We start from the raw sequence: 20,062 nt of genomic DNA on the forward strand, positions 1-20,062 counted from the left end.
GACGCGGTTCTTGTTTCTTTCAATTTGACATCACTGTTTTATCAGTGTGAACTCATTTATCACAATCCGGGATTTATCTACCCAATTTCTCGCAGTTGATGGCGGTCGGACACAAGTTGAAGTCGATATGCGGATGATTTGATCCTAGGCGATCGACTACGGCCCTGCAAAATGGCCAATTCAAGGTTTGACACTCTTTCCTCTTTCACGGATCTGGCTTGCCAAGCTCGCTAACCACTTTTGCAACAGGCTTGATAGACTGGTCACGTGAGTTCCATCCTTCTACTCCTTCTCATCTCACACGAATGATGAGGATGACAGAAGCCCCAGAGAGTCACTAACCTCTACTGCAGCTTGCTGGACAAAGGCAGCACCCAACTCATTCGGAATACGGCCGCTCAGCAACTCGCCGATGTCCAGAAACAAAACCCAGACAATCTTTTTGCCCTGTTGGGCAGAGTTCTGCCTTATCTCCAGTCAAAATCCTGGGATACTCGTACAGCAGCTGCTAAAGCTATCGGCGGAATCGTAACAAATGCTGAAAAGTTCGATCCTAACGCCGACGATGTTGAAACCAAGCCCGAGTCCCTCAAAAATGAGGATCAGCCAGTCAAGGTCGAGGACAAACCCGCAGAAGGAGACGATCTTCTCCAGCTGGTCACGCTCGATATCAAGATGATCCTTCGCCATGGCAAGAAGCTACTGGGTAGTGCCGGCAAGGAGTACGAGTTTTCAATGGCGGGCCTAACGCCTGCACAACGATTGGCCCATCAGAAGCAGAGTCTCACTGCCAGGCTCGGTCTGGGTGGCGAGTATATGGAAGAAGATCTTGTCAACGAGCACGACTTTGCCGCTGCTTCACAGCACAAGGCGGCTCAGACGCCTGGGGTGTCACGGATCGACACCAAGTCTACTTCTCAACGACAGGAGAGTTTCAGCTCAGGCTCTCCGTTCACCGCAATGTCTCCATCGGAAAACAATGGACAGGCTGTGATAGGTGATTTTGGCTTGAGCAAGCGACAGCTCAACCAGCTCAAGCGCAAGAACAAGAATGCTGTGAAGGCTGGGGGCAATAAGATGCGCGTCGTTGACCTTTCCGGTCGACATCCGTCCGAGCCTGGCCAGACTCCTATTTCCGCAACCCCTCATCCGGTCAAACTCAATGGACACGAAGAATCCAACGGTGACTCGAAATCGGACTATTTCTCCATCAAACGAGAAGGCCCTGACGACGGCACAGCACTGGTCTCCGAATTCAAGGGCGATGCCGTTATTGAAAAGCCGCTGATTCAGCCCGATGAAGAACATTCCCAAGACTGGCCATTTGACGTCATGTGCGATCTTCTATCTATCGACCTCTTCGACCCTAATTGGGAGATTCGTCATGGGGCAGCAATGGGTTTGAGAGAGGTATTACGAGCCCATGGCCGTGGTGCAGCGCGACGTTTTGGGAAATCCAGAGCTGAGAATGATCTTGCAAATCGTCGCTGGCTTGACGACATCGCATGCCGTCTGCTCTGTGTCTTGATGCTTGATCGTTTTGGCGACTATGTTTCCGACACAGTCGTTGCACCCATACGCGAGTCGATTGGTCAGACATTAGGTGCTTTATTGACGCAGCTGCCAGACGATATCGCTATCTCTGTGTATGGATTCTTACAAGAAATGATCAACCAAAGGGACACGGGACTCAAACAGCCGATCTGGGAGGTCTGCCATGGTGGCATGATCGGTATGCGGTATTTCGTGGCCGTGCGCAAGGATCTTCTTCTTCAACATCCCGACCTGATTGATGGGGTCGTCTCAGCTGTGATTCGGGGTCTCGCTCATACAGATGACGACGTTAAGTCAGTGAGCGCTGCAACTCTGGTTCCTATAGCCGGTGAACTCACAACAATGCGAGCGGGATCTCTTGGGCAACTCATCAGCGTGGTGTGGGATTGTCTCCTCGACATGCAAGATGATCTCAGTGCAAGCACGGGAGCTGTTATGGACCTTCTTGCCACTTTATGCTCATACGACCAAGTCCTAGAAGCGATGCGCACGAATGCGGCCGAAGATCCTGAGCAGTCTTTCGAGCTGCTTGTGCCACGCCTCTATCCCTTCTTCAGGCACACCATCACTACCGTCAGGATGGCTGTTCTCAAGGCGTTGGCGACCTTCCTGCGGCTGGCGAATGCCAGCACTATGGGTTGGGTTGGAGGTCGTGTCACTCGGCTGCTCTTTCAGAACATGCTCCTGGAACGAAATGAGGGCGTCCTCTGGATGTCCCTCGAAGTGTGGCAGGCGCTCATTGCCTTCATGGAGCGACAGGGCATGGCCACTTTTGCATCTAGCTTGGAATCGCATATTATGCCAATGGTCATGGCGGCAATTCAGCCTATTGGGCAGGTCCGCAGCCCGATACCTATGGACGCGTCTCTGCTCATAAAGCCCTCAGGTGCTCCAATGGCCGCTGTTGCCACGAAACACAGAAACACGCCTGATTCCGATCAGCAACCAAAGAAGAAACGGAAATTGGACAAGCCAGAAACCAATCAGCAGCTTTCCCACAACACGGATGGCCACATCTTACATGGCGAAGTGGACTTGGTAGGTGTCGAGGTCATGCTGCGGACAAGAATAGCCTGTTCGCTGGCACTGGGTTCGCTCCTAGGCAAGCATGACGTGGCTGCCGTTGTGTCCTACTGGACAAGCCTCGTGCCGATCACCAGCTGCAGCAATTCGTCTTCGAGAATATTCGCGGCAATGGTCTTGGAGGAGATCGCCAAGAACCAGTCTACCAAACTTCCAAATACACCGGTATTCGTGGGGCAATTGCAAAAGGTACTCGATGACGACAGCACGTGGTACTCAGACGTTGTATCATCCTTGCAAGCTGCCAGAGGCCAATGTCAGTCACTCGTCAGCGCCTTTCAAAACAACGCCCATGTGTCTCGCGACAAACTGCCGGCCATAGCAGTAGTCTGCCAAGGAGAGAGTGGTGCCGGTCCGAAGGCCTTTTCCCTCGCAGATGCTGAAAGAATAGTGACAGTGGATTTCGATCGACTTCTCAAGGGCCTCACACCATCACAGCGTGTATCAGGAACACAATACCTCAACGACGCTCGTGCTAATGCCAAGACTGCCGTAGACGAAGCTCGGAAGATCAAGGAAAGCCGTGACATGGCTATCAAAGCCGGGGTCGCTTCCATCTTCGTAAGGTTGGGCGAGATCCCAAAGAAGCCTGGTCAATTGATCAAGTGTCTCATGGACAGTGTTAAGAGTGAGGAATATGAGGAGTTGCAGGCTCGCTCTGGGTCAGCGGTTGCAGCCTTGATCGATTATTACGCGAACAGCCCGAAACGAGGACCCCTGGACAAACTTGTCTCCAATCTGGTCAAGTTCACCTGCGTGGACACGTCAGAGACGCCTGAATTTCCGCCTAACGCCACCTTTGAAGATCTCGTCCTCTCCTTGCGAAAAGAGGAAGACAGAAAAGATCATCCCGACGCTGCGCGATTCGAGCAAGAAGCCAAAGAAGCTAGTATCATGCGACGTGGAGCGAAAAGCGCCTTGAACGACCTGGCGATATCATATGGTGCCGCCCTTCTCGATAAATTGCCGGTGCTCAGATCTCTCATCGAGGATCCTGTCCGTCAGTCAATCCAGCCTGCGGATCCAGCCACTTTGCAAGTCGACGACGAACAAGGTCAAAGATTGGTTGATGCTTTCTCCATTCTACGGACGTTGCTGCCGACTTTGCATGCAGATTTGTATCCCTGGGTATTATCGCTAAGCCCCCTAATCGGTAAAGCTATGCGGAGCAGACTTTCCGTCATCAGGTACAGTGCTGCCAAATGCTTCGCGACGCTATGTAGCGTCATTTCGGTTGAGGGCATGACGGCATTGGTGGAAGAAATCTTGCCAAACATCAGCAATCCCTTGGACTTGAGAGACAGACAAGGAATCACTGAGTGTGTTTATCATCTCATTCACGCCATGGGCGACAGGATTCTGCCATATGTGATCTTCCTGATTGTACCAGTCTTGGGACGAATGAGTGACGCCAACAACGATATCCGACTCCTCGCCACCACGTCTTTCGCAACACTTGTCAAGCTGGTGCCGCTAGAAGCTGGTATACCCGATCCTCCTGGAATGCCAGAATCGCTACTCCAAGGGCGTGAAAGAGAGCGCAAATTTATGGCACAAATGCTTGATCCGAAGAAAGTGGAACCCTTCAAGATTCCAGTTGGCATCAAAGCAGAACTGCGCTCTTATCAGCAAGATGGCGTCAACTGGCTTGCTTTCCTCAACAAATACAACCTCCATGGTATTCTCTGTGACGACATGGGCTTGGGAAAGACTCTTCAGACTCTGTGTATGGTGGCAAGCGATCATCACATACGAGCGGAAGAATTTGCGAAGACGCAAGCACCTGACATGAAGCGCCTGCCTTCTCTGATCGTATGTCCACCCACACTATCAGGTCACTGGCAGCAGGAAATCAAGCAATATGCACCTTTTTTGAGCTGCGTTGCTTATGTTGGGTCGCCTTCGGAGAGAGGTAGTCGCCGACAACAACTTGAGAGCGCAGATGTCGTGATAACGTCGTACGACGTCTGTCGAAACGATAACGACGTTCTGACGCCAATCACCTGGAACTACTGCGTGTTGGACGAGGGGCATCTGATCAAGAATCCGAAAGCGAAGATTACGCAGGCTGTCAAGAAGATCGTCAGTAACCATCGTTTGATTCTTTCCGGTACCCCCATCCAGAACAATGTCCTTGAACTATGGTCGCTGTTCGATTTCCTCATGCCTGGATTTCTCGGCACGGAAAAGGTGTTTCAGGATCGGTTTGCCAAACCCATCGCTGCTAGTCGCAACGCGAAATCCTCATCTAAGGAGCAAGAGGCTGGTGCGCTCGCGATTGAGGGCCTCCACAAGCAAGTCCTCCCGTTCTTGCTCCGACGACTGAAGGAAGAAGTGTTGAACGATCTGCCACCCAAGATCCTGCAGAATTACTATTGCGACCTCAGCGACCTGCAGAGACGACTGTTTGACGACTTTTTCAAGAAAGAGCGACAGACGGTGGAGAATAGTGTCGGCTCCGGTGACAAGGAAGCCAAACAGCATATTTTCCAAGCTCTGCAGTATATGCGAAAATTGTGCAACTCTCCGGCTCTTGTGGTCAAAGAAGGCAACAAGCAGTATGAAGCGATCCAGAAACAACTCGCCGCATCCAAGTCCAGCTTGCGGGACGTTGCTCACGCTCCAAAATTGTCCGCCCTGAAAGATTTGCTGGTCGACTGCGGTATTGGTGTAACCAACGAATCCAACGACATGTCAGCGTCGAATTTTGTGTCACAGCACCGGGCCTTGATCTTTTGCCAGATGAAAGAGATGCTTGATATGGTCCAGAATGAAGTGCTTGGAAAACTTCTCCCGAGTGTTCAGTTCCTCCGGCTTGACGGCAGTGTGGAAGCTACGAAACGTCAAAATATCGTCAATCAGTTCAATAACGATCCAAGTTACGATTGCCTGCTGTTGACGACGAGTGTTGGCGGTCTGGGACTGAATTTGACAGGAGCAGACACGGTCATCTTTGTGGAACATGATTGGAATCCGCAAAAAGACATCCAGGCCATGGATCGAGCGCATCGTATCGGACAAAAGAAGGTTGTCAACGTATATCGGCTGATTACTCGCGGCACACTAGAGGAAAAGATTCTGAACTTGCAACGATTCAAGATTGACGTTGCTTCGACAGTCGTCAACCAGCAGAATGCAGGACTGGGAAGTATGGAAACAGATCAAATCTTGGATCTGTTCAACCTTGGTGAGACCTCAGACACTGGTGCAGAAAATGCTGGGCGCGGCAAAGATGAAGATATGGTCGACATGGCCACTGGTGAAGTGAAGAAGAAAGGTGAGAAAGGCTGGCTCGACGACGTGGGTGAACTCTGGGATGAGAGGCAGTACGAGGAAGAGTTCAACCTGGACTCTTTTGTCCAGAACCTGCAAAAATAGAAGCGGAAGGGTTCTCAATGAGCACTGTATCAATAACATTGGTCTAGAAGGGCCGGAAGACGATTGGCATCAATCCCAAGGGATTATGGGAAAGCATTTGGAAGCGCCTCTTACAGGAGATTGGGCTTACAATGAAGATTTGGGAGTATTCCTATTGCACTTTTGAATCATTACTGTAATGGCCAATTTCCGCCATTGCTCTAGGTTCCAGGTTGAACACAACATGAATGTTGCTGACACGAACGACACGGATGAATTCATGCACATTGGTGTTCGAACGATTGCCGCAAGTAATCAATACTGCAGCGTGGCAGTCAGGTCCTGCTGCCTGCTATGGACTACCCCATGGAGCAGTACAGTACACAGCTCAGCTGGTCAGCCATGCACCGCTTCTCACGGTACATATTGTACAAGTACTGCGGAGTCTCAGTCCCTTCCCACAACCTTGAAGAAACGTGACCATCGGGAGGTCAGCCGAGATCTTTCACCCAGCATCGCCTATCGGAGAACAAGACCCAGAATGACCGTTCATCGATTCAGAGCCAGAACACGTCAGCGGTGCTTCTATGTTGGTCCTTCTGTCCACTGTCAGATCGTGGCCATGGACTTCCTCTTTCAAACGCACGAAGCAGCATGGGCTATGGGTACACTGCCTGTCTTATTTCTGACTTGTACCTTTTTTAAGGCCTTCTCCACGGTTCGGCAGCTATCATTGCCGACTGGCTGGAATATGCCTTGCTGTGGCCAATGGCTATACTGATCCCACTGGATCCTGACCAGGGACAAGCGTATCTGATTACAGGCAGTGATCTAAATCCGAATTACGCCGCCCAAAATACTTGTAAGCAGAAAGGACGAGAATCTTCACCTCAGCTCGCACGAGTTTCCCTCGTTTTTCTCTCATTTTTCCCAGCCCTGCACGAGCCACGAAAGGAAATTGTCATCTCAATCCTCGACCCTCCTGCTGCTCTCTATCTATGGCGCTCTTCAGTGCGGGTCTCTCCATGCTCGGTTACCGGAAAACACGGTGAGCACTAATTAGGCTATTGGCCAAGAACAGTGCCTCGTTGGCCGGAGCCGCAGTAGCCACCGCCTCGTGGTCTCACTGCCGAGAATGTCGCCTCGAAGAGCTTACTTTGGTCCCTGCTATGCGGAGATACACTGCTTACCCTGCCACTGCGCTGGGTGCTCCGACCATAGGCCGGAAATCTCAAGGCTTCATTGTCGAAGACAGAGCAGGCATGTATATAAGAGCAAGTTCCCACGCCCTCAAATCCAAAGTATCATCAGCTCATTCATTCTAAACAACAAAACATCTTCAGTCTTTCCATTTTCTAATATTTCTTTCCTCAACTGTTAACGCACGCTCTCTTGCAACAAACAACAACGATTTTCATACTCAACCAAAGTCTTTAATCAAGCCAAACCAACATATTTACAATGCATTCTACGACAGTCCTCGTTGCTGCCTTTGCGGCCGCGGCCTATGCCACGCCCATGGGCTCTGGCTCATGGGGCAGCTCCAGCACCGGCTACGAGTCGGCTACCTGGACTACCACCACTACCAGCAGCTATGCCAGCGGTACCGGTAGCTGGGGTTCCGGCAGCGGCAGCTACTCCAGCAGCACCAGCGCCAGTGTGGTTCCCAACCCAAGCCCCAGCAGCGGTGTCGTTGCCGAGCTCCTCACAGCCGACAGCACCGTCTCCCGCTTCAAGGACATCCAGAAGGAAATCGATGCCGGCGACGTCAGCCTGAAGTTCGACTTCAATATCGCCGCCAACCCGCCGCCTGCTATGCCAGGTAAGGGTGGCCAAGTCGATCTTGCCAACCGCGCCAACTTCCCCATCCTGACGGACCTGGGCATCTCCGCGGCTGCCATCTTCTTCAACCCTTGCGGTCTGAACACCCCCCACATCCACCCACGCGCCAGCGAGTTCTTGACCTTGGCCACTGACAACAACCTGCTCACCGGTTTCGTTCTGGAGAACGGCCTGACCACCGAGTTCAACACCACCCTCACCAAGTTCCAGGGTACCGTCTTCCCCATGGGATCTATTCACTTCCAGCAGAACCTCGACTGCACACCGGCCGTGGCCATCGCCGGTCTGAACTCGGAGGACCCGGGCGCCAGCTCCATCGCCCAGAACTTCTTCGCCTTGGACTCGGAAGTCATTGACGCTACGCTTGGATTCCCCAAGCAGATTGACGGCAGCAACTTTGCTGCATTCAAGAAAGCCATCCCTCCTCCTTTGGTCAACAGTATCGAGGAGTGCTTGATCCGCTGCAACATTTCTTACTAAAAGAGTCTAAGGCTGGACGATACATGGCGGGACGGTGAAGATGGATTTTTGGCTCTTGCATGGCGACGGGAAGTGAGGCATTGTTTGTAGACATGGGAGGCATTGTTTTCCGATTTTGCGCGGGTTGGACAAATAGCATAGCATGGACTTTGGCTTGGGTTTTAGCTAATACACTCTTTTTAATTTGGTGATCTCAAATACTTGTGTCCTGTGTCTTTGTCTCTGTGCGCACTTGGAGTTTCGTTCGTGTCCTCGCGTTCAAGCCTGAAGGCCAGGGTTCCGCTAAGGTCAATCAACCATGGAAGCACGGGGTAAAATGTCGAAAGAGGCTACAGGAGCAGGAAATCAGTCAAATGCCAGCCGCAATCACTCTAAAGTGCCGAAAGTTTGAAAAGTGAGGATGATATGACGAAGCTGCAAAATCTCTTTCGCAATCGACCATAGGATATGGAACACAGGGCTTCCCGTTCGCTCAGCCGTACTTAAGCCATATGCCGATACGTTAGTAGTTGGGTGGGTGACCACCAGCGAATCCGTATTGTTGATTGTTTTTGCATTTTTGGATGAAATAGTGTCAGAAACTATCGATGAGATGAGGATTTGTTACTTTTATATTTTTTTAGGTGATTAGGCCCCCATCTGCGGCCAGGTGGTCGCAGTTACCTTGAGTCAGGGGCACTTGCTATGAAAGGGGAATTGTGACAGGGGCTGTTGTATTAGTCTTGACAACCCACGCGTTGACCGTCGAATAGCAAGCTTCGTATTGAGCATGCCGCAGGTCGGCAAAAGAGTAACCGAGCCGAAATGGGAAGCAGACGGCATAGCGCGACAGATCTAGAAATGACGTTACCATTCACTGGCTTTGTGATTGTACTTCGAATTGGTTAAGATTTAAGATAAAGACTCAGTAGTCTATCAATCCTTGGACATTCTTCGAAAAAACGGATTTTCAAACGTCTCACTTCGCAACTCCATCCGCAGTCACAGCAGACATACGCAAGTAGAAAACATGTCGGTCCCAGGTAGGCCTCGCCCTTGATTTCAATGCAAGCTTGCAAGCACGTCAACTGACATCGTCTTACAGTCGGTATCACGGTGCCAAAGCTTTTTCCTGTAACGGGGGCTTTTGCTCCGGGTAGGTCTCTTTCCTTCCAAAGCATCACGGTATCGTGATCTAATGCATCCCTAGCATTTGCGGCTTATTATCTCTACCTGAATCTACAGGTCAGCGCCGTCCGATCTCACAAGGAGACATACTTGGGTTCCAAAGGCGATGACGACCAGAAACTACTCGTGGCAGATCGCTCGCATGGCAATTTCGTAGAAAATGTGCCTATGGCTTTGCTCGTCGCAGCCATCGCCGAAGCGAACGGTGGCAATCGACGAACAATAACCGGATCCCTGGCGGCCTTGTTGCTGTTCAGAATCGTTCATGTCGAGCTCGGCTTGAAGAGTCAGGGCTCGCTTGGTTGGGGAAGACCGATTGGATATTTTGGCACGCTGGGCTTTGTGGCTGGAATGAGTGGTTATGCCGCCTACCTGGTCAAGAGCTATTGGGGATTTTGATTCACGACTCAAAGGGCTGGGTGCCGGAGCTGTTGAAGTGACTATCGGCAGGTAGGAGGCAACGGCGACGGGATATTGTGTGAAGGAAGGAGCACGGAAGACACATACTCATTTTCATCGAAGTCAAACATCTCGGACTGCTTTCCATTCTCTCTCACTATTCCTATCCAGCTTTCAATCACTACTGTCAATTCTTACATACAACGCTTGTTTCATGGCATTCAAACAGCATCCCTTTACTGCGTCTAGGTCAACTTCTTCATCATCTGTACCTCTAGAGCGATCCTTACACAAAGCAGTACTATCATCCTTACCTGCCAGCAAACCTCTTAAAAAGCGCGAAGCCGATCAAAAAACAGGCTATACCTTCCTCTGCACGGTCTGCTGGACTGAACACGACCCGCCACCCCACACGTTTGGCCATCAAAGCCGTATTGTCTGCGTTGACTGTTGGAAATGGATCCACAACAACAGTATCTGCTGGCGCTGCGGAGAGGTAGTCTTCCGCAAGACTGATGCAGTGAGGTTTGGATGGTGCTAGTGGCATTGGAGTTGCTTCTCATGCCTGATATGCGCAGTAAGAATTGATCAATGGAAGCTATTCCAAAAAAGCTAATGATCACAGTCCCCTTTGCCGCCTCCTTCGTACCTCGATGTTCAAGGACACCCTCACCAGCAAGGGATGATCACTCAAGATCCACCTGTATGCTCTCGGTGCCGCAGTCAACCGGAGTCGATTCCCAAACTTGAGCAACACGTGAAAACATCACCAGTCGAACCTGAAAGCATCAGGTTGCCGCGGGACCTTTTGGACGGAGCCGCTTCAGTCGTTTCCATCAGTCGTCCGCTTGATCCAAAGGCGAACAAGATCGGTCCTACAAGAGATGGGCCTCGCTGGATGCCTCCATGGATGGCCTTGTTGCCTTCACGTCGGACATCCACAAACCATGATTCCGAGAAGTCCGGTTTGAGTCGTCACTCGACAGTGCCTGCCAGGATTGCGAGGGCAGTACCATCCGCACGATTGACTCCACTACCAAAACCAACTGACAGCACCCGTGGCGGCCTTGAACAAAGACCTGCTGGTACCCAGGTCCCGGCATTCTTGCCTGATGCTCATTTTGACGGACGCGACACCGCAGCAGAGGCCGTGGAGCTCCTCAATACGACCCCTGATGAGTCCATGGACGATGGAGTTCCCGCAGGCCTCTTCCTGCGACGCACATCTCTGAAATTGAAGCGCCGTTATCCGTTACGCAAGCACTCAGAAAGAGAATCCAATGGAAAAAGCCCACGATCGTGCACGCCTGAGGACATATCACCTACCAACACCTCGCTCGTCAGAGAGCTCTCAGGTTTCTTCTCCGATCGTGCCGACAAGGAGAAGTTGATCCTTCCTAGCCGCGTTGGTGAAACTAGTACCAGGCCTAAAGCACAGATTGATATCGGTGGAAAGGAAACTCCGAACGTGGCCACAAGGAATTGCGACCGCTGCGGTGCTGATTTGCCGGACATCACAAGTCGGACATACCCTCTGAGCAAAAAGCAGCAGAGAACATGTCAGATCTGCGAGGCTGAGAGGACAACTCCCGGGGCATGGACATGAGTATTGCAGACCAGGCGAGATGACATCCTATACTCCTACTACGAACCTGTGAGCGTGATCAGAGGCACGAACAACATAGTGTGAAGAAGTCTACATGAAATCAACTAGACCGACGCTCCAGGTGGGATATTTGACAACCCAATCTCCAGTTGCAGTTTCAACTCCATCTTGAAAACCCAAATTCCTTGTATGTCACAGCCAGGTCCGAACCAAGCACCAAGCACCAAGCACCAAGCACATATCCCAACGCTCACCAGTAGGTTAATACAGTAAGACGCACTCTTTGCCCGTCTTACGCTCAGCGCCGCGCTCGACAAGTTCGATTAATACCGCGCCATCAACCATACCCTTCTCTTTTCATCGCCGAAACCTCTCAGCTTTTCCATCAAACTCTGCGTGACAGCAAGGTAGTCATCCACTGCGGCATAGCCCAGGCTCCGCCTAAGGATCCTATCCTTATCGAGCGCTTTCAGACTCTTGTCCAGAGAATCGGGCAGTTTTGTGGTAATCCCCAATTTCTGCCTCTCTTCCTCGCCAATATGCGTCGGATCGCCCGCGCAGTCTTTATGCTCGAGCTTGAGGTCCTGACGAACGCCGTGCAGGCCCGCGGCCAATAGCGCGGCCATGGACAGATACGAATTACCGATCCCGTCAATGGTCTTGAGCTCGTAGTGACCAGGCCCGCACTTGCGCAGCGGCACTTCCTTGTTTTCGTAGCCCCAGCAGACGTACTCGCCGCCGGCCCAAATTCCTTGTGACACTCTCGCGTACGACTCTTCGATCGGCAGGGTAAAGGCGAGGATGGCAGGGAGATGCTCGAGCACGCCCGCAAGGAATGGCGCGTCGTACTTCTCCACTATGTTGCCGGGCCCGTTGATGCTGAAGTGTGCGTGGTTGGCGCTGCCGCAGGTAAATGAAAAGGGGCGCGGGTAGCAAGTAGCCTTTAGGCCATGCTTCTTCGCGACGTTTCGGATCACGTCTTTCGTCTTGAACAGGGTGTCCACCGCCTTGACCGGCTCAAGTGCGGGCAGAGGAAACTCCCATTGTCCTGGTGCCGCTTCGGAATGGAATTGAGGAAGGTGTATGTCGAGTTCGGCTAGCAGCTCCACTATCTCTTCGACGATATTCAGCATGTCGAGCTGCTGGTATGTCATGTTACTCCAGGAGTGCACCATGTGCAGAGGTGCAAAATCAACAAAATCGGATTTATCCTCGTTCCAGATCGGTCTCATAAATATGATTTCCAATTCGAAGCCAAGCAACATTGAAATATTGAACTCGGACTTCAATGCATCGCATTGTGACTGTAGAAGCCATCGTGGACAACGATCCCAATGTGCCAGGTTGTCTTCTGTTTCTACCATCCACCAAGTCTGGACTGTGGCGGAGGGTGATGAGATACCCTTGTTGAGTGAGAGTGTCGAGAGGTCTGGCGCAAGCACGAAAGCTCCTGTGGACGAAGCACCAGTCGCTCCGAAGTCATCCTGCAGAAGGCGTGTCAGGGCAGCACTGCAGATCATGTTGTGGCCTGTGGCAAGTTGCTTCCGAAATTGTTGGGTCGTGACCATTCGGACGCGCAGCGTCCCCGTGTAGTCCATATGTTGCACCCATATATACTTGATGCCAGCATTAGTTTGTAGAAAGGCGTCAAAAGCTGTCAAATGCTGGGCATAGACGGCAGTTGCGCTCTGGCCAGAGGGCGCACTTGCACTTCCCGATCGCAAAGCAATGGTCTGACTTGTGGTTGGAAGAATGTCGGTGGGCGCAGAGGGTCCCGGTCGTGCCGTTGGAATTCCCGGAGTTGCGACAGCAGTGCTAGCGGTAGACCGGAGGGAAGGAGCCTTGGAACTTCCATTAACCAAAGTCCTCATACTGTCGACAGGCTCTCTGCCACACGCTCGGAGAAGTTCTGGGAATCTGCGTTCCTCATCTAGCTTGTATAACGTATTTGAGTTCCAGAACATGATATCGACCGCAATATCTATCGCCTGTGGGACGCTGATGTCCCCGGCGGCAACGTAGGAAGTCAACAATTTCTCCAATGCTTCTCGGAAATGTTTATTGGCAAGCCAATAAGTCTCGGGATAAAAGTGTCCATCTGTGCTCCATAAGATTTTCGAACTTGGGGTCAACTCAAGAGCCTGTCGTAGGACCGATTCCTCCCCATCTCTGGAGAGCATGGGAAACACTTCGCCGATATCAAGCCACGCATTGGCGAAGTTAGCAGCCAAATAGCCGGCTTCTCTCGTATAAGGGTAGGAAGAATGAAGGATGACGAAGTCGACTTGTGGGAAAGCTTCAATCAGGGGTTGCATGTAAGCTGGGTTGGCTTTGATAAGATCGATATCGTTATCGCCCAGTCCAGTATGGAACTGGAAGGGTAGATTCTCGCCGTCCGTGTCTACAAGTTTCTCCAAGACATCGCATACTGCGACAACCAAGAAATCGTTGACTTCTTTCTGCTCAATGCGATATTTGTGGTCGCGCACAGCTTTCTGCAGGAAATGATGAAAGGACTGCAGAAGGACCGAATCGGTCAGCGACTGATGAGGACGAAAGTTTGTCCTGCTTTCCAGGGTAACATCAAGACCTGTTCGGTAGCAGACGACAGACTTGAACCCTCGTACGTCGGGATCATTCGCCAATGTACGGATCTGATTGCGGAAAACTGTGTTGAAGCGGACAAGAAAGCTTTCCGTCTGATTGATATCCCAATCGGCGTCAAGGCCAACTCTCATAAAACCGGCAGCATGAGCCAGATGTTCAAGCAACTCGGCAGCAACAGCTTCGATCCGCACGATTCTGGAGACCGTGGGAACGAACTGTCTATGCCACTTGAAAGGGTGGATTATCTCTGGGGCCAGCCCGTCGTCCATCATGATCGCGTGTGTGCCCTCGAAGCATTTTTTGATCAAGCCCGGATAGTCCCTTCTTATCCACTCGTACCTCGAAGCCTTGACATCTTGTAGGGTCTCAGGACACTTATAGAACTCGGCCAAGTGCTTTATTCCGCGCATATGCGCCAGACTCGTGTGGACATGATCTGTCAAGGCATGTCCATGCGCCTCCGACGTTATGCACTCGAACGGGTAGTCTGCGCCGCCATAGGCATTTTCCTCGGTCAACATGTTGTGCGCATGATTGTCGATGATAGGGAAAGTCTGGATGATCTGCTGAAGATCTTGTATCCCCGCAGCTTCGAGATCGTGGACATGATTTAGGGTAGGGTAGAGCTCTGGCATCGGAGCCATTGCGGCGGACGCAGGAACAATTCAGGAGGCTCAGAGATAGGCGAGGAAAGAAACGGGACTGGTAGCAGTGACCTATATGCCATGGATTCAGTAGCTATCAGGAGCTTATAGCCCGACTCGAACTTACTGCGAATGGCAAGAGAAAGGAAGACTGGCGGTCCAGGGTTGAGATAGCGCTCAAAATGGAAGGAGAGGTTGAGGTGGGAGGATAAGGTCGAAGTCGAGTGCTCAACTCCGATGATACGAAGATGTTCTTGTGGTATGGATCCTCAGTTCCTCTCTCTCTCTCTTCTTTGTGGCTCAACAACATGAGCTTTGTCTTAATAGATTGTGGCGAGACTGGGTGAGCTGCGAGATGTCAAGTCAGTCAGACCAGTGGTTGACGCGCAGGGCCGCAGGCAGGAACAGAAGTCAATAATGGATCTCGACATTTATTTCCTGGGGGACGCCTCACTCCTCCTTATTCTGGCTCCATCGGTTTGACCACTTGAACGAGTCGGATAACAGCCATGCCTGGGATGCCTGGAAGAAGATCCCTGGACACCAAAGTGTTAGTTGCTACAAGTAGCGTTGGTGAATTCCCCCAATTGACAAAAAGCTGCTGGAGACAAGGGACTTCCGTCTTCCGAGGAAGCTGCCCCTGGGCGTCTTAGGCGCAAAGCCACAGGCTGGTTTGACCTCTAAGAGCCCCCAAAACTTCGGCTCGGTCCGTTGGTCGGTGCGCCAAAAGAATCTTGAATTCCTCACAATGACGTTCGTGGCTGGAACTGTTCTGAAGACCTTCACGTACATCAACACCATGTATCAAGGTCGTCACTATCAGCCTCGTCAGCGTTAATAAAAAGTCCTAGTACATGCTGTCGACTACTATGGCCATCAATAATCTCCGAGCAACATGTCATCACCACTCAAGAGGTCCCTCAGTACCACAGGCCGCTCGATCAGTCCTCCTCCCCTACAACGCAAGATCCCGCGTCTGACAGAACACGTGTCCAGCACGCGCGAACCATCTGTGGATCAGTTACGAATCTTTAGTTGGAATGTCAACGGCGTCGGGCCCTTGCTTCAGAAGCAATTATCCTTCAGTGCTGACTCTCTTTCACCGTTGAGGACATTCCTGAAACGCCACCACTGGCCACAGTTTCTCTGCCTCCAGGAAGTCAAAATCAGTTCCAAAGACACCGCCACTCAACGCAGGCTGCAGGCTGCTGCGAATCAAAGTGCCGCAGGTGATGAGCCTAGTTACACTATCGAGTTCTCTCTTCCTAGAGACAAATATAATGCCACTGGATTCGGCGGCAAAGTTCATGGAGTAGCGACTCTGATACGTGATGATTTCGGTTCAAGGCTTCGTGCAACCCGACGTCCGGATTGGGACTTGGAAGGACGGGTCTTAGTACACGAGCTAGACATGGGGCTGGTGGTGATCAATGGGTATTGGGTCAACGGTACGTCGAATCCTTATCGAGATCCTGAAACGGGCCAAGTTGTTGGGACACGACATGACCATAAGCTGCGCTTCCATCAGTGGATGCTGGACGAAGCCCTTCGACTCGAAAGGTCAGGGCTGCATGTCATTTTGATTGGTGACATGAACATTGCCAGAGCCAGAATCGACGGCCATCCAAACCTACGAACGTCACCTGTGCAGCATGTTAAGAACCGTGCAGATTTCAACGCCAAGTTTTTCACAGATGAGAACGGCTTGAGCGCAGTTGATGTCTTCCGACATAAACATGGTAATCGGCAGAAACACACCTACCACCCACGCGGTAGGAACTGGGGCGAGAGCTGCGACCGGGTAGACTTGATCGTCGTCAGCCGCTCCTTGGTGGATCCCCTTGATGCTGTCGCTGAAACTGATATACTTGACAATGCATTGGATCGTGGACATTCTGACCATGTTCCACTCTGGATAGCGCTCGACATGTCCATATTCAGCGCGAAAGCAGCACAATCGGGATCAGATTGATGATTCGTCTCGAGATTCCTCGACTTGATTCACGGAGGAATGATGTTCCGCCACCGCCACCTGCAACTCCGATTGCGGCGATTGGTGACCTCAACAACCTTTCATCTACAGTTCTCAACTACTTTGACTGTTTCAACATTCATGCAACGTGAATGGCTAACATGAGGTCAATTGGCAAGGCGCGCACTTCTCAGCCTTTGTCTGATGCTGGCCCTCAAGTCGATGCGGGTGCCTCCGACGGCAACCGAGCACGCGACAACATTTCAAGGGTTACCGTCAGAAATTCTTGATATTATCGCCAACCAAATCTATGATGGTGGATTGGGTCAAGTCGACGAACTCCTCACATTGTCACTTGTGTCTCGTCCATTCCGGCGTTCAGCGCTTCCGCTTTTGTTCAAGACTGTGTCACATGTTGTAAGGGACCGGCTGGACCAAAATGAACACGGAGCACTTCGTCGACTTCTGAACCATCCTCATCTACTTCGATACATTCAAATCGTACATGTTGTCCGCCCAACGGCAGCTCATGGATTTGTACCTTCATTAGATCACGCTACCACACAACGTCTCACCCGCGAGCATACATCGTCCGACCTCCAAGTTCTCAAGGAAGCCTTACCTTTGATGACTCGTCTTCGTTGCGTTCGCCTGGACTGTTCTGCCGCAGTCGCCTACCAGGTTCTACAAATGTTGCCCGTTGATCAGATCTATGAAATCGTCTTCGACAATCTCTATTCCTCATCGAATTGGCCGACGATGATTGAGGCAACTACTGAATTAGCAACCCTAGCAAGGCGCCATCGACTTGGCCTTGGCGCTTTCGGAGCATCTCCGCCACGAGGCAGTGCCGTCCCTCAAGCGACATACGATGCCATAACGAAGGCATTTGCCATCGACCTGCATATGGCATGGCTTCTGAAAGACGACCAGAACAATCATACCCTGCAAGCAGGGATTACGCCTTGCTCAGGCATCCCAGAGACTCCTTCGTGGATGGAACTGCGGCTTCTGATCAGACGCGCACCTGGAACTCACCATTCGCTACGTGACCTTGACCTGGCGGTGATACCATGGATGAACCTCCGGAGATTGTCAATTGTGTGGGAGTACACGATGCCGCTGAACCAATTTATACACGACGTTGCGCCAAAGCTCACAAATCTCGAAGCGCTACGCCTTCGTGCTGACCATCAAAGACTATATCATCCAGCATGCAGGTATGAAATCCCCACAATGGGATTATTTGCGGATACACCAATCGTTCCTGCCTTCGAAGTCGACTTCTCACATATGAAGCAACTACAGGATCTTGAGATTGATGGGATGTGCAACCATATCCCAATCATAAGCTTGCTTGGACCCAACCTGCGAAGCCTACGGTTACATCGTGAAGACGCCTTGTGGTCTGTGTATAGTGCCGAAAGCCAGCGATCTCACGCCGACATCCTTTTCGCCAGTAGAGTCTCACCCGGTTTGGAACGTCTTGAGTTGGACATCGGCTACATCGAGAACCTCTGGCATCCGACGGCCATTCCCGGGGTGGATGTTGACGTCGAGCAATACGCATTCCTGAATGCCATCTCCAAGTTTCGCAGCCTCCGATACCTTCGGCTATTTCCTCCTTTTGTCCCCAAAGATTCTCCACGCTGGAGTCGGAGTGTGCGGCACTGCGTTCCTGTTTCGGACGATCAAGCGATTCGTGTTTTCGAGTATTTGCGCAAGGAATGTCGATCGCTTCAAGTGCTGTCCATTGCTGCGATACCATCATTAGTCAACATTGACACAATGTGTTGGGAAGTCAAGCGACGAGGTGACAAGACCGTACTGACGACGAAGCACCGCGAGAGGAATTACCAGCATCGACAGATATGGGAGGGCCAGCGGAGGATCACCAGCGAGATCAAGAGATTCACTACGCCACAAACGTATCTCACTGATTCGGAGGGTTGGATTTTGACGCGCAACGACCTTCATGATATTCGTTGACTAGTCAATAGCCTCGGCGATGGCAAGCTTTGAATATGCCGGTAGTCTAGGTGGACAATTCGAGCCTGATGGTAATTCTGTTCCTGACGATAGTCTAGGCAGGATTCTGTTCCTGTGGTGAATTCTGTTTTCTGTCCCTCACGGTAGTCTAGGTGCCAATTCTGTACGTGCAAAATTCTGTATTCTGTACCTGGCGGTAGTCCAGGTGCAATTTTGTATCTTGACAAAGCACCCCCAAGTCACGCCCGGCTCACAGCTGTGGTCTGGGTCGTGCTTCAAGGGAAGCACTCGCTCTGTCTTTGTGACGGCGGTCTACCATCCAAAGTCCGACTTGATTTGCATTGCCACATTAACTTCCGCCATAAGTACTCTTGACTTATCTCCTCCAACGAACAGATAAAACCTTCCCACTTATTGTCTGCCGAAATGTATATCACAAGTACTACTTTTGAAAATGTCAAAGCGTCATGCTGGCGCAATGGTGACTCTGGCCCACGCCAGGTTCAGAACCGAGCTGCGTTTGATCGCAACGCTAAGGTGCCTGGCACCACAGCATGTTTACTGTTCTAGGTAAGTCAACCTTCTCCTTCGGGTAATCTTGATGGGTTTCATGAACCGAAAACGTCTTTTGACAGGCGCCACGCCACGTCAGTGATTAGGCGCAACCACATACTTTGGCGTACTGTACTCGTAGTCGACTCTTCGGGCCAAGCGTCTCAGATAGGAAAGCGTTCAATATCTTTACCTAGATTTACCATTCACGTGCCATCATGCATGTGGACCCGCTCAGACGGACATATAGACGGACTTTTGACCTGAGGAGCCCATTGTTTTAACTCTGGTTGCGAAAGTATAGAGCCGCAATCTCATGGCACCGATATCTCTATCTCAAGAACCGGAAGACTGAGGAAAAGCGCTCATTGTTCAAAAGGTTGACGAGGTGCTGCAGCATCTGCCAAATGCGCGAGTACTTCACAGGTAAGTGTTCGGCAGCTCAACCGAAGTCATACCATTTACTGAACTTCGGAAGAACGGCACCCGGCACCAGGCACCTGGCACCTGACACTGTATGGTCACTGGTGTTGGCGTAACGCCGGGCCCAGTTCAGTAAGTCAAAGGCCCTGGTAATCCGACGTTCCGGTGCCATTCGACTCAATATGGACGAGATCCATGATCCAGATTTTGAAGTCTATCGTGAATAGGTTTTTGAGCATATTTGATATTGGCGTCGCTTAGAAACTCAACCTCACAGTTTTCGTACAAGATTACTCAACTTGTACGCTGGAAAGTCCGAAACAGGAAATCCATCCAGATTCTTCATCACACAACACATGCATGTCAGAATCTTATTTGGAACCTTGC

General features: G+C 51.3%; 7 protein-coding genes across 7 annotated transcripts; 6 read left to right on the plus strand and 1 right to left on the minus strand.

The window, feature by feature from the left end:
- The first annotated feature begins 65 nt into the window (after positions 1–65).
- Positions 66–6,104, plus strand: EDD37DRAFT_38401 (adenosinetriphosphatase). Its single transcript, XM_062812155.1, has 3 exons — positions 66–185; positions 250–267; positions 354–6,104. Exons 1-3 carry the CDS (start codon positions 172–174, stop codon positions 6,013–6,015), a joined length of 5,694 nt encoding a protein of 1,897 aa, XP_062675026.1. The 5' UTR covers positions 66–171; the 3' UTR covers positions 6,016–6,104.
- A 1,351-nt stretch (positions 6,105–7,455) lies between these two features.
- Positions 7,456–8,316, plus strand: EDD37DRAFT_604046 (RmlC-like cupin domain-containing protein; the record flags this gene model as incomplete). The annotated part of the gene is made up of 1 exon (XM_062814704.1): positions 7,456–8,316. One exon carries the CDS (start codon positions 7,456–7,458, stop codon positions 8,314–8,316), a length of 861 nt encoding a protein of 286 aa, XP_062675027.1.
- Positions 8,317–9,099: 783 nt separating this feature from the next.
- On the plus strand, positions 9,100–10,126 carry EDD37DRAFT_616180 (membrane-associated, eicosanoid/glutathione metabolism protein). The gene is made up of 3 exons (XM_062815652.1): positions 9,100–9,338; positions 9,401–9,451; positions 9,506–10,126. The coding sequence occupies exons 1-3, from the start codon at positions 9,326–9,328 to the stop codon at positions 9,880–9,882; spliced, it is 441 nt and encodes a 146-aa protein (XP_062675028.1). The 5' UTR covers positions 9,100–9,325; the 3' UTR covers positions 9,883–10,126.
- Positions 10,127–10,164: 38 nt separating this feature from the next.
- EDD37DRAFT_38563 (uncharacterized protein) lies at positions 10,165–11,650 on the plus strand. Its single transcript, XM_062812170.1, has 2 exons — positions 10,165–10,459; positions 10,508–11,650. The coding sequence occupies exon 2, from the start codon at positions 10,565–10,567 to the stop codon at positions 11,486–11,488; it is 924 nt and encodes a 307-aa protein (XP_062675029.1). The 5' UTR covers positions 10,165–10,459; positions 10,508–10,564; the 3' UTR covers positions 11,489–11,650.
- On the minus strand, positions 11,650–14,855 carry EDD37DRAFT_38634 (glutamine synthetase). The gene has a single exon (XM_062812172.1). The coding sequence runs from the start codon at positions 14,737–14,739 to the stop codon at positions 11,812–11,814; it is 2,928 nt and encodes a 975-aa protein (XP_062675030.1). The 5' UTR covers positions 14,740–14,855; the 3' UTR covers positions 11,650–11,811.
- A 779-nt stretch (positions 14,856–15,634) lies between these two features.
- EDD37DRAFT_644908 (exodeoxyribonuclease III) lies at positions 15,635–16,711 on the plus strand (the record flags this gene model as incomplete). The annotated part of the gene is made up of 1 exon (XM_062817566.1): positions 15,635–16,711. One exon carries the CDS (start codon positions 15,635–15,637, stop codon positions 16,709–16,711), a length of 1,077 nt encoding a protein of 358 aa, XP_062675031.1.
- A 102-nt stretch (positions 16,712–16,813) lies between these two features.
- Positions 16,814–18,793, plus strand: EDD37DRAFT_38558 (uncharacterized protein). Its single transcript, XM_062812169.1, has one exon. It carries the CDS (start codon positions 16,916–16,918, stop codon positions 18,698–18,700), a length of 1,785 nt encoding a protein of 594 aa, XP_062675032.1. The 5' UTR covers positions 16,814–16,915; the 3' UTR covers positions 18,701–18,793.
- The last annotated feature ends 1,269 nt before the right edge of the window (positions 18,794–20,062 follow it).

This window comes from Exophiala viscosa (genome assembly GCF_022695815.1).
Source record: "Exophiala viscosa unplaced genomic scaffold EDD37scaffold_1, whole genome shotgun sequence".
NCBI classification, from domain to species: Eukaryota; Fungi; Ascomycota; class Eurotiomycetes; order Chaetothyriales; family Herpotrichiellaceae; genus Exophiala; species Exophiala viscosa.

Coding starts and splice junctions, on each gene's coding strand:
- EDD37DRAFT_616180 (XM_062815652.1), top strand. Junction 9,452..9,505: donor AACGGGGGCTTTTGCTCCGG/GTAGGTCTCTTT, acceptor ATGCATCCCTAG/CATTTGCGGCTTATTATCTC.
- EDD37DRAFT_38558 (XM_062812169.1), top strand. CDS start 16,916: ATGCTGGCCCTCAAGTCGATGCGGGTGCCTCCGACGGCAACCGAGCAC.
- EDD37DRAFT_38563 (XM_062812170.1), top strand. CDS start 10,565: ATGATCACTCAAGATCCACCTGTATGCTCTCGGTGCCGCAGTCAACCG.
- EDD37DRAFT_38634 (XM_062812172.1), bottom strand. CDS start 14,739: ATGGCTCCGATGCCAGAGCTCTACCCTACCCTAAATCATGTCCACGAT.